Below are 13,429 nucleotides of genomic sequence, written 5' to 3'. Positions count from 1 at the left end.
TTGATCTGCTAAAGTGACCTATTATTGATCATGCAATAAACATTCACCTACCCCACAAAATTATTTATCTCCATCCACTAATCACACGAAACAATCAATCTTCACAACATGAACACCAATATCCACTTAACTATAAACTCAGCCGTGTGAAGCAACCGTAAACAATTTTTGCAAACATCATAAGCAAATTAGAATACATAAGAGAGCAAATTAAAAAATATATTATTAAGATATAGTGGTATGAGATTTTATTTTGAAGCTCTTATTGAAACAAACGTAACTGTGTAATTGGATTTTGATTTCGATATTTGGTTTTGAAACTACGATCTTTTTATTTTAAAATTATATACATGCATATGCTTATATCATTCGTATCTACGTGAAATAGTTCTTTTTCTGGATTCCATTGGGGTGGGCAGGATACGTCGACATTGCCGAGGTTGATCGCTAAAACGGGAAGCTAATCTAATTTGCTTTTCTAAAATAGGGCTGCCGTGCGGCCGGCCTATCTGTAAACTAGCCGTGTCCTTCTTTATAAGCCAGCCAGATCCTAGCCAGCTGAATCAGCCACTCTCTCAAAGATCTCTCTCGTCTTTCATCTGACTGGATACCGATCGCCTAAAATATCACCATGCCGCCGTGGCGGCGTCTCATGTGCGTGTCAAGACGTGTCCACATGCAGAGATTAAAAATTTCTCTACTTTCGAATGTGCGACGACGCAAGGTCCGCGCCGGATCGATGATCCGATCTGAAGCAGATTAAACAGAGTGTCATTTTGTTGTTGGGATGGATCGATCCAGGTTGCGGATCGCATCGCACCGAGGCATGCTTCCAGTTGCTGGCTGGTGCAGGTATTGCACCATCAGATGTGCAATAAACGGAGGGAGAGCACGCACGTGAGAAGGAATGTTTCGCTTGCATGCACACCCCGTGCTGTGGCATTTACAAAAGAAACTGCTCTTACACATCCGGTTCCAGCACCCTTTTTTTTTACAAAAAGAAAAACTGCGACACGCAAATGTAATTCAGTCGACCGTACACGTAACCGTAGCTGTTTGTTTATTTATTTATTTGCTAACGACGGTTTATGGTATGCCGACGATGTCAATTCAGCCGACAGTTTCACACGAGATCAATCAATGATACTTCTCTCACACGAGCACCGCCCAATTTTGTCCATCACGCACGACGGCGACTGGGCGTTCGACAAGCTCCTACGCAGAGGCAGAGGTGCGCGTCGACCACGAGGCCACTTGTTCCGGCCGGGGGGCCCGCGAGGCGGGGGCGCCACCCGCGGGTGCGCACGTCGCCGTCATCGCCGGACGGGTCGCGTCGTGCTCCAGGCTTCCAGCTCCGCCTCGAGTCCAGTCCACCGGATGCCGGGCGGCGGGGCGAGACCGCGAGAGGAAAAACAAGCGGCCTCGGGAGCCCGCGCGCGGCTTTTCGTACCTCTCTTTTTTCACGCGTGCCCCCCCCCCTCCCGCCTTACCGCCGTGGGAGAGCCGGCCAACCATGTGGGCCCGGAAGAGTGGGGATACATGTCAGTGAGTGGGTGGCCAGGGGCATGGGCGGTGGAGCGAGGCCCACGTACAGCAGTAGTGTGATTTTGCTCTTTGCGCCCTGGAAGGTCGGAGAATTGCTGAGAGCACGAGCATGCTTGCTGCTTTTGTAGCCAGAATTGTTGGAATTGCAGCTAAATTTCATTCAGAGTACCTTTTGACCTTGATTGAGCCATGCTTGACAACTCAAGCACTCCACAGCCCCTATCTATCTTTTCGAAAAAAGAAAAGATGAACCTGGCATCCAGTCCAGGATCTGAAATTCTTCTAGCAGTTCATCCTCCTATAGACTATCTAAATAAACAACACGTGGAAACGCAAGAGCGTTTAAATAAAAGAAAAGGCCAGTGAAAACGAAACGATTCTAAAAAATCCCAATAAATGCCCCCCCCCCCCCCCAAAACTGCGAGGGCCCGTAAGCAAAAAACGCAAAAAGGAGACCACGACCACAAACAAAGGAACGTCTCCTTCCTCCCCTCCCCGCTCGTTATTGGCCTATTGGCCTCGCTTTGATAAAAGCCACAACTCTCCTCCTCCGACCTTCCATTGCTCGCCTCGCTCCTCCGCTCCCCCGCCGCCGCCTCCGATGGCCTCCACGAGCCCTAGCCCCGCCTCCCTCTCCACGCCGCTGCTCTCGGGCTCCATCGCGCCCGCCCGCGCCGCCAACGGGCACGCCAACAACCACCGCCACCACCACCGCGACGACAGCGACGCCGCGGCCTCCGTGTGCGACGCCGGCGGGGACCCGTTCGCGTTCCTCTCGGAGGATCGGCCGCCGCGGGACCGGGGCGTGTCCCCGGCGGACCCGTTCCGCAACGCGACGCCGGCGTGGGGCGGCGGCGTCTACGCGTGGGCGAGGACGCTGCTCCTCCTGCCGGTCGCGGCGCTGCGGCTGGCGCTGTTCGGGCTCTCCATCGCGATCGGGTACGCGGCGACCTGGGTGGCGCTGCGCGGGTGGGCCGACGTGCAGGACCGGCCGCGGGAGGGCGCCGGGCCCATGCCGGCGTGGCGGCGCCGACTCATGTGGATCACGCGGATCTCCGCCCGCTGCATCCTCTTCTCATTCGGGTGAGTGGCTCCTTGCTAGATCGCCAAGCGCAATTCCACGCTCGGATTGGGTCTGGATCGGTAAACTCGAGTACTTTTGATCTAAATCTGAGCACCTAATCGCTTAATTTCTGGCTACCTGTTTTTAATTTAGATGATTAGATTTGTGTAGCGAGAGGAGGTGTTTGAATTCTCTGGGTGGATGACGCGATTGTGAGATGCGGGTTGGTCTGCTGGATTTGGGGGGCTGGTGATTGCAGCACGTGAGGTCTTCTTGGGCGCCTCAATGATTTGGTTGGTAGGACGACGCTGTATGGAAGGTGAATGTCCGTGCGGGAGATGTCGTTTATGGCGTGCTGGTGCTGCACCAATTGCGGCTCGGAGAAGACCAACAGGGTATGGGTAGCACGGACGGGTTAGAAACCGCTGTTGAACTGCTTGTACGACGCGTTCAGCTGTCCTACATCTGGAACTGGAGATGAAAAACGTGATGGACAAACTGATATGCTGTGCATGTGCATTCTGGAAGTTCGGAAGTGACCACCTGGGTGTACCATGCAAACGGGAGTTCCTCCTGTAGTCCTGTGTGGTCCTTTGCAATGATTTCAGTAGGGGGGAATTGCCCAGGATAGGCAGCGACTGGTGAGGGATTGCATTAATACCATGATTATTAACATTACCGCATATTGCCTTGAGATAATTTGAAAACTGGACCGTCATAGTTGTGCTACTTCTGTGTTCGGCTTTCAAAATCTGCACTCAAAACTTTAGCATGGACAATGTGTGCCATCTGCTTGCCACATGTATCTATTTCAGATCGTAGTTTTGTTCGGCTTATGAAAGTTCTTTTTGGACAGCTCCTTCTCCAGCTTGTTTAAGTTGAGATGATCTGAGCAGTTTTTGGCTGGATACTGTTTCTCATAGTTTCTTTACTTGAGATACTAGTGTATGTGTATACTCTCTGATCTTAGTTGGTCACTCCTTTTTTTTTTATCAGGTACCACTGGATCAGAAAGAAAGGAAGGCCTGCTCCTAGGGATCTCGCACCTATAGTTGTTTCCAATCATGTCTCGTACATAGAACCCATATTCTTCTTCTATGAATTGTTCCCAACCATTGTTTCATCTGAGTCTCATGATGCCCTACCGTTTGTTGGAACAATTATTCGGGCGATGCAGGTAAAACTATTTCCATCTTCTTGTGATAATGTGGAAATTTGCAAGTCTCTTCTAAGACGTGTACCTTTTTCCAGGTTATATATGTTGATAGATTCTCACCAGCTTCTAGGAAGGCTGCTGTAAATGAAATAAAGGTAAGACGGCTCTCTCATACCCATAGCTTCTCCTCATGCTTTTATTAATCATGTGAAATCACTTGTTTGGTTTTAAAATTGCTGTATTGCAGTGGTCACATGTTAGTCACTTAGTCATCTCATTGTTTTATACATAACTGTAAGCTATTGAATAACACTAGTTTACGTTGACATGATGTATGGAAAAATTAACAAGCAGAGAAGAGGAAGCAAAAGGTAGTGCTTCCTCTTCAGATATCATAATTGATCCTTAAAAATCAATATTAGCCTAGTCGTCCTAGAATAACATGATTGTCTTTTAGTTATTTGTTCATATGGTACATACTCTCTAGGATGTCCTTACAGAGAAAGGCAGCTTGCAATAGCTTCCCACGGGTCCTGTTATTCCCTGAAGGCACCACAACAAATGGGAGATTCCTGATTTCTTTCCAACATGGCGCATTCATACCTGGCTACCCTGTTCAACCTGTTGTTGTCCGTTATCCACATGTGCACTTTGATCAATCATGGTGAGCTTTCTCTATGGATATTCTTTTCGATAGACATTCTTCTTTTTGTTGCCTCAACATTTTTTTATTTTATACCTTATTTTGTGTTTCAGGGGAAATATATCGTTGTTAAAGCTCATGTTTAAGATGTTCACCCAGTTTCATAATTTTATGGAGGTATGCATGCCTGCTGAGTTTTGGCACTTGCACCTTACACAATTAGCTCATCAGATGGATCATCTAATATGCAGGTAGAGTACCTCCCTGTTGTCTACCCTCCTGAGATCAAGCAAGAGAATGCCCTTCATTTTGCAGAGGATGTAAATATCTTCATCTCAAATAAATTTGTCATTCGACATCCTGTGCATTTCAATAGAAGCACGATAATGATGCCTTCCCTACAACCTTTTATTTCTGCAGACCAGCTATGCTATGGCACATGCCCTTAATGTTTTACCCACTTCTTATTCATATGGTGATTCAATGATCATGGCACGAGCAGTAGAAGCTGGAAAGGTAAAAAGGCTATGCATATGTATATAACATGATCTTCACTCTGAACCCCCAAACACTTTGACCTTTGTTTATTATGCCAACTGAAATCCTTCAAAATTTATGTACTTAATTAACTCGAAGTGGATACCCCATCCCTAGGAATTCGTCCCTAATACGCTGACTTTTCTATTTGCAGGCTAATTGCTCAAATTACATGGTACAAATGGCTTGGGTAAAAGATGTAAGTCTTTCCAGAACTACACTATTTAGATGTGTTTGCAGTATGATAATGCTGCAGCTGTCAAAATCTATCAAGCTAAACAAGGAAAATATTGTATTTAATTATTAGTGAAATGTTGCTTACACTAATGCCTAATTATTCCCTACAAGAATGATTAATTACGTATTAGTGTGCCTGTATGTGGTGTCCAAATTCTGTTGTATCAATCAATCATGAAATCCAGCATTGTATCTGATTTTGCTGTCTACCAGATGTATGGTGTAAACACAGCAGAAGCCATGGAGCTATTGGAAAACTTCTTGGCTATGAATCCAGATAGCGAGTAAGACTACTCATTCCTTAACGGAGAACTGCCATCATGCTTTACCAAGTCTAGGTTATTCTGTTGTTTCACAAATACATGATAAATAACGCTATTTAAACCCTGGCAGTGGACGTGTGAAAGCACAAGAGTTTTGGGCTCATTTTGGTCTGGATTGCAGTCCTCTGTGCAAGAAGGTACTGAAAAAGTTACAGCGAATGCTACCTTGCTTAACTGGATTGCCCACTTTGCTGAACTTCTACTCTTTTTGCAGATATTTCACTACTTCAATTCTGGCATTACGGATTCGATTACATTCCGTCAGGTATCAACTTCAATGTTCAATTGGATTTTACAAGACCCATGCAGTTTTACATACAACAGCAAGAATTGTGTAATGCACTGTGAGACCGTGTATCATGTGTGCAGTTCTTGGTTGGGTGTGCACACCTGAGGAAGCAACCATTGTTCCAGGGTGCGTGTGAGACCGCCTTTGAGAAGTGCAGGGATCCTGAAACATCCGACATCTCCAGGGGGCAGCTAGCTGACGTCCTGCGGTTAAGCATGCTTCTACCGTCTGATGACGGGGTAAGTCTCCGTCGCTCCTCTGCTACAAACGTGTATGTGTTACCATCAAGATGCCAATCATCTGAAAATGTAACCTTTGACAGATGCTGAGGCTGTTCAAGACGTTCGATGTTGATGGTGACGAAAAGATCAGCAGGGACGACTTCCTTACATGCCTTGGGAGGTTCCCCTTCCTCATCGCGTTCTTTGCAGCCCCAATCAATGGGGAAGTGTACATCGAGATAGTCTGAATGTGTGGTGCAGTGGCGTGTAAGAGTAAAGGCCGGAGCCTACAGACGCTGAGACGCAGGCAGGGGATCCCTTCGTTTATGCAATGGGATACCCACTACGGCTCCTCCATTTTGAAACCCAAACCCAAAACATCCTTATTCTTCGCTGGCATCAAGTGGCTAACCAGTATAGTGCGACAGTTTTGTTCCGTTTCTTCGTTGAAATTGTTGTTTTTATTACAGAAACCTCCTGTGAGATACCCGCCGGACTCTGCCTGTGGTAGTAGAATATCGATCGAGCCGAGAGTGCACATAGAAGACATTTGTAATCAAAGACATTTTTGGGCAAAGAATGACTGTAAAGTTGATTCCTGCTGTCTGTCATAGAGTACGTATTCCCCGAAAGAGCATATAGAAAAATCGCAACTTTTGAACGCACAGTTTAAGTCGGGTAATGAATCAAATCAAGTTGCACTAGGCTATCATTTTGACAGCATCTGTTTCTACACTTTATTCGTTGATGTTATGTACATACACCAGAGACGAACAATGAAAAACCAAAGAAGTTTAGAACGGGAAAGCCTCAAGGTGGCGAAAAACAGACGCTGCCTCTGCAAAAGAAACCAATTCTTTACAGTATAAAATGCGTCCCTTATCTCTTCGTTTTCTTTTAACCTTCTGTTGAAGATATTTTTTACATCACAATGCACTTCTCTTTCTTCGACTCACTTCTCGCTGGAGGTGGGGCGTTGGACCTCTGCTGCACAAGGACGATCACAATATTCGTATCCATCAGTTAAAGTAGCACAGAGAAGCAGGAAACAAGAAGCCAAAGCCTAAAAGATGCAATATAACAGCAACAAGAGAACCCATGGTATTAACCGGAACTGAGTTTAAAAAGATACTAAACTACGTAAATTGGCACACCATCAATTCATGTGATGCTTCGAACACAGAAGAAATCTTGTTTTGTCTATTACAGATAGACGGCCATGCATTCAACTTCGTTGTATGCACTCTCAGACTCGCATCACATCATCACCTTTTACTTGTTTAGGCCCCCCCAATTAAGCTTAGACAATTACTGATCAATTCGCTGGTGAAGCTTACGGAGGGAACATAGGTGACCTTGTGAGTTCACAAGTAAACTTTGTAAAGACCTCCCAGCAATAACATACTTGATTGAATACAGTAGCAACTAGCAACTTTAGGATTCAGAAGTAAGGTCATGATGGCTTCAAGACAACAGGTCGCGGCCATATTTGAATCCAAACTAAAACAATCCCAAACGCAGAGCCGATAAACATAGGTGGTAGTAAGAAATGAGGTTTTGATGGCAGTACGAGTATACAATTGCTATAATAGAACAAAGGAATCTTACCCTTGGACCAACAACAAGTCCTGGTCGGCCAGATTGAGTTGGTTGGTGCTGTATCTGTGGTTGCTGCTGCTGCTGCTGCTGTTGCTGTGGTGGTGGAGGTTGAAACCTTTGAGGTTGCCGCTCAAACTCCTGCTGCTGAAGTGCTATAGCTAGCTCCAGATCAGAGCTGCCAGCATAGGAGAACGAAAATGGACGTGTTAGAACTTGGGTAACACATGTGAAACAATAACATATCATAAACAAGGAGCAGCTGGTACAATGATTGTATTCAAGTCTGAATTCAACTTGTGCCACTGTGCATTGTGCAATCATTTTCCCATATCATTCACATTTTGTCAAACAAACTAATGTAAGTGCAAACTTGAAAACAGGCTTCCATGACTAACAGGTAGCTACAGCCTAATCAAACATCAGAATTTCTACCATACCAAACTGATTCAGATCAGCTAAAATAATGCATGATGAAGGTATTTAATTAAACTGATGCTCAGATTGAAGTAATGAACATGCTCAGTGCACATCTATGATACAACACATTGAACAAACTCAAGATCTCCTATAAACCAATAAACTGATTCAGATCAGATCAGCTAAAGTAATGCATGATGAAGGTATTTAATTAGACTGAGGCTCAGATTGAAGTAATGAACATGCTCAGTGCACATCTATGATACAACACAATGAACAAGTTCTCCTATAAACCATAAACTGCACGATGAAGGTATTTAATTAAACTGATGCTCAGATTGAAGTAATGAACATGCTCAGTGCACATCTATGATACAGCACATTAAACAAACTCAAGATCTCCTATAAATCATGCCAGATATTGGTCATTTTAAGTACATGTTAAGCCAACATTCCAATAGATGATCCCAGCCAAACGATCAAATAGTCAAGTTCAAATAGAGCCATGGTGCTGGGTTAACAGCAGAATACTGTGCCTCAGCTTCCAATGCGCTTGCTTGTCGAATCGATGGGTTTGGAGTGTATATGGTGGTGTGAGGGTAACAAATTTGGGAATGGAGTTTGTGGGCACGCGAGATGTGAGCAATGAGCCATTAAAAAAAAAACTAGGTCTCCAATTGGCATAATATCATATCCAACTGATGGACACTTGCTGCACATTACAAATTCATACAAGTAGTCACATGGTTGTGGATATCGAAAACTTCAAATATCATACACTCCCTGAACAATAAACCACAGAAAGAAAAGAAAGGTAGGAAGAACATACTTTCCAGAAGTGTTATCAAATTGAGCGATATAATCCTGTGGACAGAAATAAATTTGAACTGGTTAGCATTACAGTACTAATAAAAGGTATAGTAGTTTATTGATGTTATACATACAGCAGTACTCGTCATAGCTTGCTGCTCATTCCATGAATCGTTTCTTGGAGTTTCAGCCTTAAATGGTGTGAAGTTGCTAGTAAGAAAAACTCCATCACCATTCACCTAATATGTTGCCGGTTGAGAATTAAAAAAATCAGCAAGGATTTTCATTTCAAACGAGAATGAAACAATGACAAAAGAGTTAAACATACCTCATCCAACTTTTGCCACACCAAATCAGTTTGGCTTATAAAACCTTGATCGGTTGCTAGGAGATATAGACTCCCGTTGTACTGCAGCATAAATATAGAAAATAAATAAAAACAAATCCATTAAAGTAATCAGATAACACTTGATTTAGCATACCTTGAACATAGTGTTGAAGTGATTATTACGGAAGAATACACAAAGCTCTCTTTCGTTAAGTCCCTCTTGTAAACAGAAGAGACTGCAGCATTGAAATTTTACAATGTGATAAATGAGAATGCAACTGACAAAAATATGTATACAAAGCATAGAATACAGATGTACCCATAGACAGTTAGCTGGTTAGCAGTAGTCCGTAGAAAATTATCGATCAGTTCCCCTGAAAATAAATCAATTTGAAGTGTGAAGCCAAATACAGTAAATAAATCATTCACGGCCACAAAGAGATACATAGAAATAGTCAATAACTGTGGAAAAACGAATTCTCACATTGATATTCTGTGGCCTTGTCTTCTAAGCAATGGCTAGTTTCCCCAGTCTTATCAGCCTGCTCAGCAAGAACCACCTCCCCCTCATACACTGGCTCTTGATTTTCATATGCCACATTTGTGGTGCCAAGTATGTGCTCTTCACCTTGGTATATTGGTTCACATTCCTGAATGCTTGAAGGTGGAGGCTCCAAATTATTTAAAGAATCACATTTCTCATCCAGTTCTGTTGTAGCATGACCTGGAGCAGCTTCACAAGCTGCAGCTGAGTCACAACTGCCCTCAATATCAGTAGACTCGTCTGCACCAAGATGTCCTCTGCAGGTTTCGTTATCAGCTTCAACAAGAATGGGAGTAGCAGGCTGGTCGTCACTGGGAGCAAAAGATTCATGAGACGGATAAGCAGGAGTAGATTCTGAAGATTGAACAGATTTATCAAGGTCCCCTGGTAGCATATTCTTCATTGCATTGTCCTCAGGTTCTTTAGGTGTCAAAGCTTCTTGGGATTCTTTGGGCACAACTTGACTGCTATTAACAGCACCATTTGTGACCGGTAGTACGGAACCATCATCACTCACAGCATGACTACCATGTTCCTCTTCTTTTGTTAACCCCACCACCTCAGGTGCCTCTGACTGAAAACTCTCACTCTGTGGTGTTTCCTCCACGTTGGAGGATGAATGACTATGCAAAGTGTCAAAAGAAACAGATCCATCAACTGCAGCTATAGTTTCAGCTTTGGATAGATTAAGGACCCTCATCAGTTCCTCTTCTTCCTCACGGTCACCTCGCCTTATTTGTGGTTCAGCTGAGTCTGGGAGTGTATGTTCATCAAATGATATCCCTTGAGAAACACTGGGTGAAGGAATCTTTAATGCTGCAGTAGTCGCAGCAGCAAAATCGACAGGTTCTTCCTCCATATGTTTACCCTCTTCTGTTGGTTTCCCTGACTTGAATTCAGCGAGCCCAGAAGCAAGAGCATTGTAGGACTTCGATCCAATAGCAGTAGCAGTTTCAGTATCCTGAAGACAATATTGAATCAACAATGGTAAAAGGTGGCTTGCAAGTTGCAAAGCAAATTAAATTTGCATCTATTATACAGGGCAAATTTTAGGTTACTCCCAAATTGGTACGGATCGCCCATTCTATTTGATTAAATGGCTAAGATTAGAGAAGGTGACCTCATCCATAACTATTAAATACATGTTAGTGATTTTCTATTTGGAAACTTTGTACAATAGGACGTAACGTATTTGGAATGCATACGTATTTTATTTGGTCTATATTCTTTTGTGTCACCGTATCTACTATTTGTAATGAATTATTTTTCTCAAATACACAAGAGAGCTGCATATCATATCACTAAAGAAGAAAAATATGGTACACAACCAGTTCAAATCATTATGATAATAGAAAAGGATGAGCCACGTACTAATTAAACACATGATCCACAGAAACCCACCCACCTGTACTATTTGTAATGAATTATTACATAGCTAATGTACAGATGGATCCAACGTGTCAAGTTAGTGGTGAGGAGAAGACAAGATCAACATCGCAGGTGAGTGGTGAGGAACAAAGTTTTTCTTAAAACAAATGGGGCAGAAGTGACAAGGAACAGCTCTAATTGGCAGTAGTGCACACGTGTCATGTTCACGAATATTTTGTCAGATAGTGCGTGCACCTTGCCGGTTAAATTGATGGACACGAATACACGATTGATCAGCATTGAATTTTGGTGGCTTCCTAATACTAATATCAGGGGATAACTTCCCTATACAAATTAAAACGGTCAAGATGGCAGCAAGCTCAGTAATTAACTTTCCTTTTAAATCTTTCCTAGCACGACCATGTGTGCGCACCGGTTACACCAACTAATTGGTAGTCAATTCAGAAAATGGAAGGTCTAAATTTTCCCGCCTAAAATTTAAGAGGGAGTAGCTTTAAAGGGCTCAGTACGTAGACTTCACAATTTTAAGCGTACATCAATGTCGAACCAGAAGTGCATAAAAACACCAGAGACAGGTAGTCAGAGACTGTAGGGTACGCAACTACGCATCCTAGATTAACAGATCGCTTTGCATAAGATAGCAAATCTAACAAGTTTTGGAAACACAGACCCAGAAAACAAAAAGACCTACCAAGCCAATGACATAATCTAATCATGTAAACATAAGCTTTCTAGGACTAAACTAATCAGTTCTATCAGTGGAATGTTGCTAGTGTAATTTCAACAAAAAAAGCTAATAACTGTATCAGATGGTTTAGTCCATGGATCAGAACTCTGTAGTGAGTGCAAAACTTAGGAACAATATGACATGCACAAATCCAATTGAAATCAGCAACATCACGGGACAGCCCACGGCAGCATTTTAGCTAAGTGGTAAGGTAGCAAACACACCTGAGGGTCCACTATCCATCCATGGTATAGTGGGATATCCAGAAGATCAAATATGGCACGCTCTCGGGTGAACTCAAAGTCATCAATCCTGCAACATCCACACCCCAATGAACATCAGAATAAACATACATTCACACAAGCACACGACAAATCACCGATCAACAAGCTGAAAACCCTTACGCACTTCCTGAACATAACATTCACGTCAATGCCTGTCGTGAGGCGCGGGAGAAGGTCGATGGCATCCGCGATGTTCTGCTCCCGGTTGCGGACGTACTCCTCGTCCTTGTCCTACGAATTGCATCCCAAAACCATTATCACACCGATCAATACCACAGCCCGCAACCTAATTTAATCTAACGTGCACACTGCTGTTGCATCCCAACACAACACCATTCTCATGTTGATCAACTGAACAGAAACAACCCCCTATAGAGAGAGTTAAAACCGAACCTGTACGGCGCTGTTGGAATCAATGAGGCGTTCGGCGACAAGCGATAGCAACTTCTGCTGCGACACCTCGCTGGCGTCCGGGTTCAGGCTGATCACATTCTTCAGCAGCAGCACGTTACCTGCACAAACGAAAACCGGAGACATAAGTACCGCTGGAAAAGCACTTCGCGCGCGCGGTGAACTCGCAGGGGGTTCGGAATCGAGCGGGAGCTCACAGATGGCGAGGAGCGGGCAGGGGCCGTTGTCGTTCTGGTAGACGATGGGCGTGCGGCGTCCGAGGAAGTCGACGGCTCTCGTCCGGTGCATCACCTCCGGCGCCTCGGCGGGCGGCGCGGCCGGCTGGGACTGGGGATCCACCTCCGCCGCGCCCGGCGGGGCCACCGGCGCGGGGAGGTGGGGCGAGGGGTCGGACGACATGGACGGATCTCCCACGCGATCCCCGGGGCGCGGAACCCGCCGGAACCCTAACCCTAGGGCGTCGCCGCGGGAGTCGCCGTCGCGGGAGGAGGCGCGCGTGCGATGTCGCGAGGTGAGGACGGCGGAGATGAGGGGGGAGAGAGCGGAATAGAATACGAGGCAGTGGGTGGGGTGGCGTGGAGAAGGTGAGGGGAGGGAGGGTGTATTAGTAAAAAAGCAAACGCAAGTACGTTTGCAGATTAATCCCGCATTAGTGGGTTTTCTTTGGATTTGGTGCCTTAGCTTTGAGATAATTTTGGGCGCTAGGCTATCATGTTTCTGGGAGTTTTGCGATTTGGGGCCGCGGTTTCGGATGATTCCCGGCATGTATTTAGGGAGGTCGGTGGGCAGCGGGCTCTTGCGGTTCTCTAGCGTGCTCACTAGCACAACGCGGCTCCAGCGACTTGCAACTAACAAACTTAACTACTTCAAGTACAGGTTCTGACATTGCTGTTTTATGTGTCCACT

General features: G+C 44.8%; 2 protein-coding genes across 4 annotated transcripts; one reads left to right on the top strand and one right to left on the bottom strand.

The window, feature by feature from the left end:
- The first annotated feature begins 1,992 nt into the window (after positions 1-1,992).
- Positions 1,993-6,483, top strand: LOC112888712 (lysophospholipid acyltransferase LPEAT2). Its single transcript, XM_025955006.1, has 13 exons — positions 1,993-2,628; positions 3,605-3,785; positions 3,860-3,919; positions 4,265-4,428; positions 4,521-4,584; positions 4,659-4,727; positions 4,828-4,923; positions 5,099-5,143; positions 5,395-5,465; positions 5,575-5,641; positions 5,719-5,769; positions 5,874-6,032; positions 6,116-6,483. The coding sequence occupies exons 1-13, from the start codon at positions 2,147-2,149 to the stop codon at positions 6,260-6,262; spliced, it is 1,656 nt and encodes a 551-aa protein (XP_025810791.1). The 5' UTR covers positions 1,993-2,146; the 3' UTR covers positions 6,263-6,483.
- A 213-nt stretch (positions 6,484-6,696) lies between these two features.
- On the bottom strand, positions 6,697-13,076 carry LOC112888711 (ubiquitin carboxyl-terminal hydrolase MINDY-1). 3 transcript variants are annotated; one of them, XM_025955003.1, is made up of 12 exons: positions 12,721-13,076; positions 12,506-12,624; positions 12,237-12,343; positions 12,053-12,140; positions 9,653-10,673; positions 9,488-9,542; positions 9,323-9,404; positions 9,169-9,249; positions 8,975-9,079; positions 8,860-8,894; positions 7,623-7,788; positions 6,697-6,998 (listed from the first exon to the last, which is right to left on the bottom strand). In XM_025955003.1, the coding sequence occupies exons 1-12, from the start codon at positions 12,920-12,922 to the stop codon at positions 6,936-6,938; spliced, it is 2,124 nt and encodes a 707-aa protein (XP_025810788.1). In that variant the 5' UTR covers positions 12,923-13,076; the 3' UTR covers positions 6,697-6,935. The 3 variants fall into 3 exon arrangements, with proteins under 3 accessions (XP_025810788.1, XP_025810787.1, XP_025810789.1); XM_025955002.1 differs by having other exon boundaries at positions 6,697-7,001; positions 12,721-13,075; XM_025955004.1 differs by lacking the exon at positions 12,721-13,076 and having other exon boundaries at positions 6,697-7,001; positions 12,233-12,343.
- Between the last annotated feature and the right edge of the window lie 353 nt (positions 13,077-13,429).

The sequence above is a fragment of the Panicum hallii genome, chromosome 4, assembly GCF_002211085.1.
Source record: "Panicum hallii strain FIL2 chromosome 4, PHallii_v3.1, whole genome shotgun sequence".
NCBI lineage: Eukaryota > Viridiplantae > Streptophyta > Magnoliopsida > Poales > Poaceae > Panicum > Panicum hallii.
Note: the sequence above shows the minus strand (reverse complement) of the source record. Positions and strands in the feature narration are given on the sequence as shown.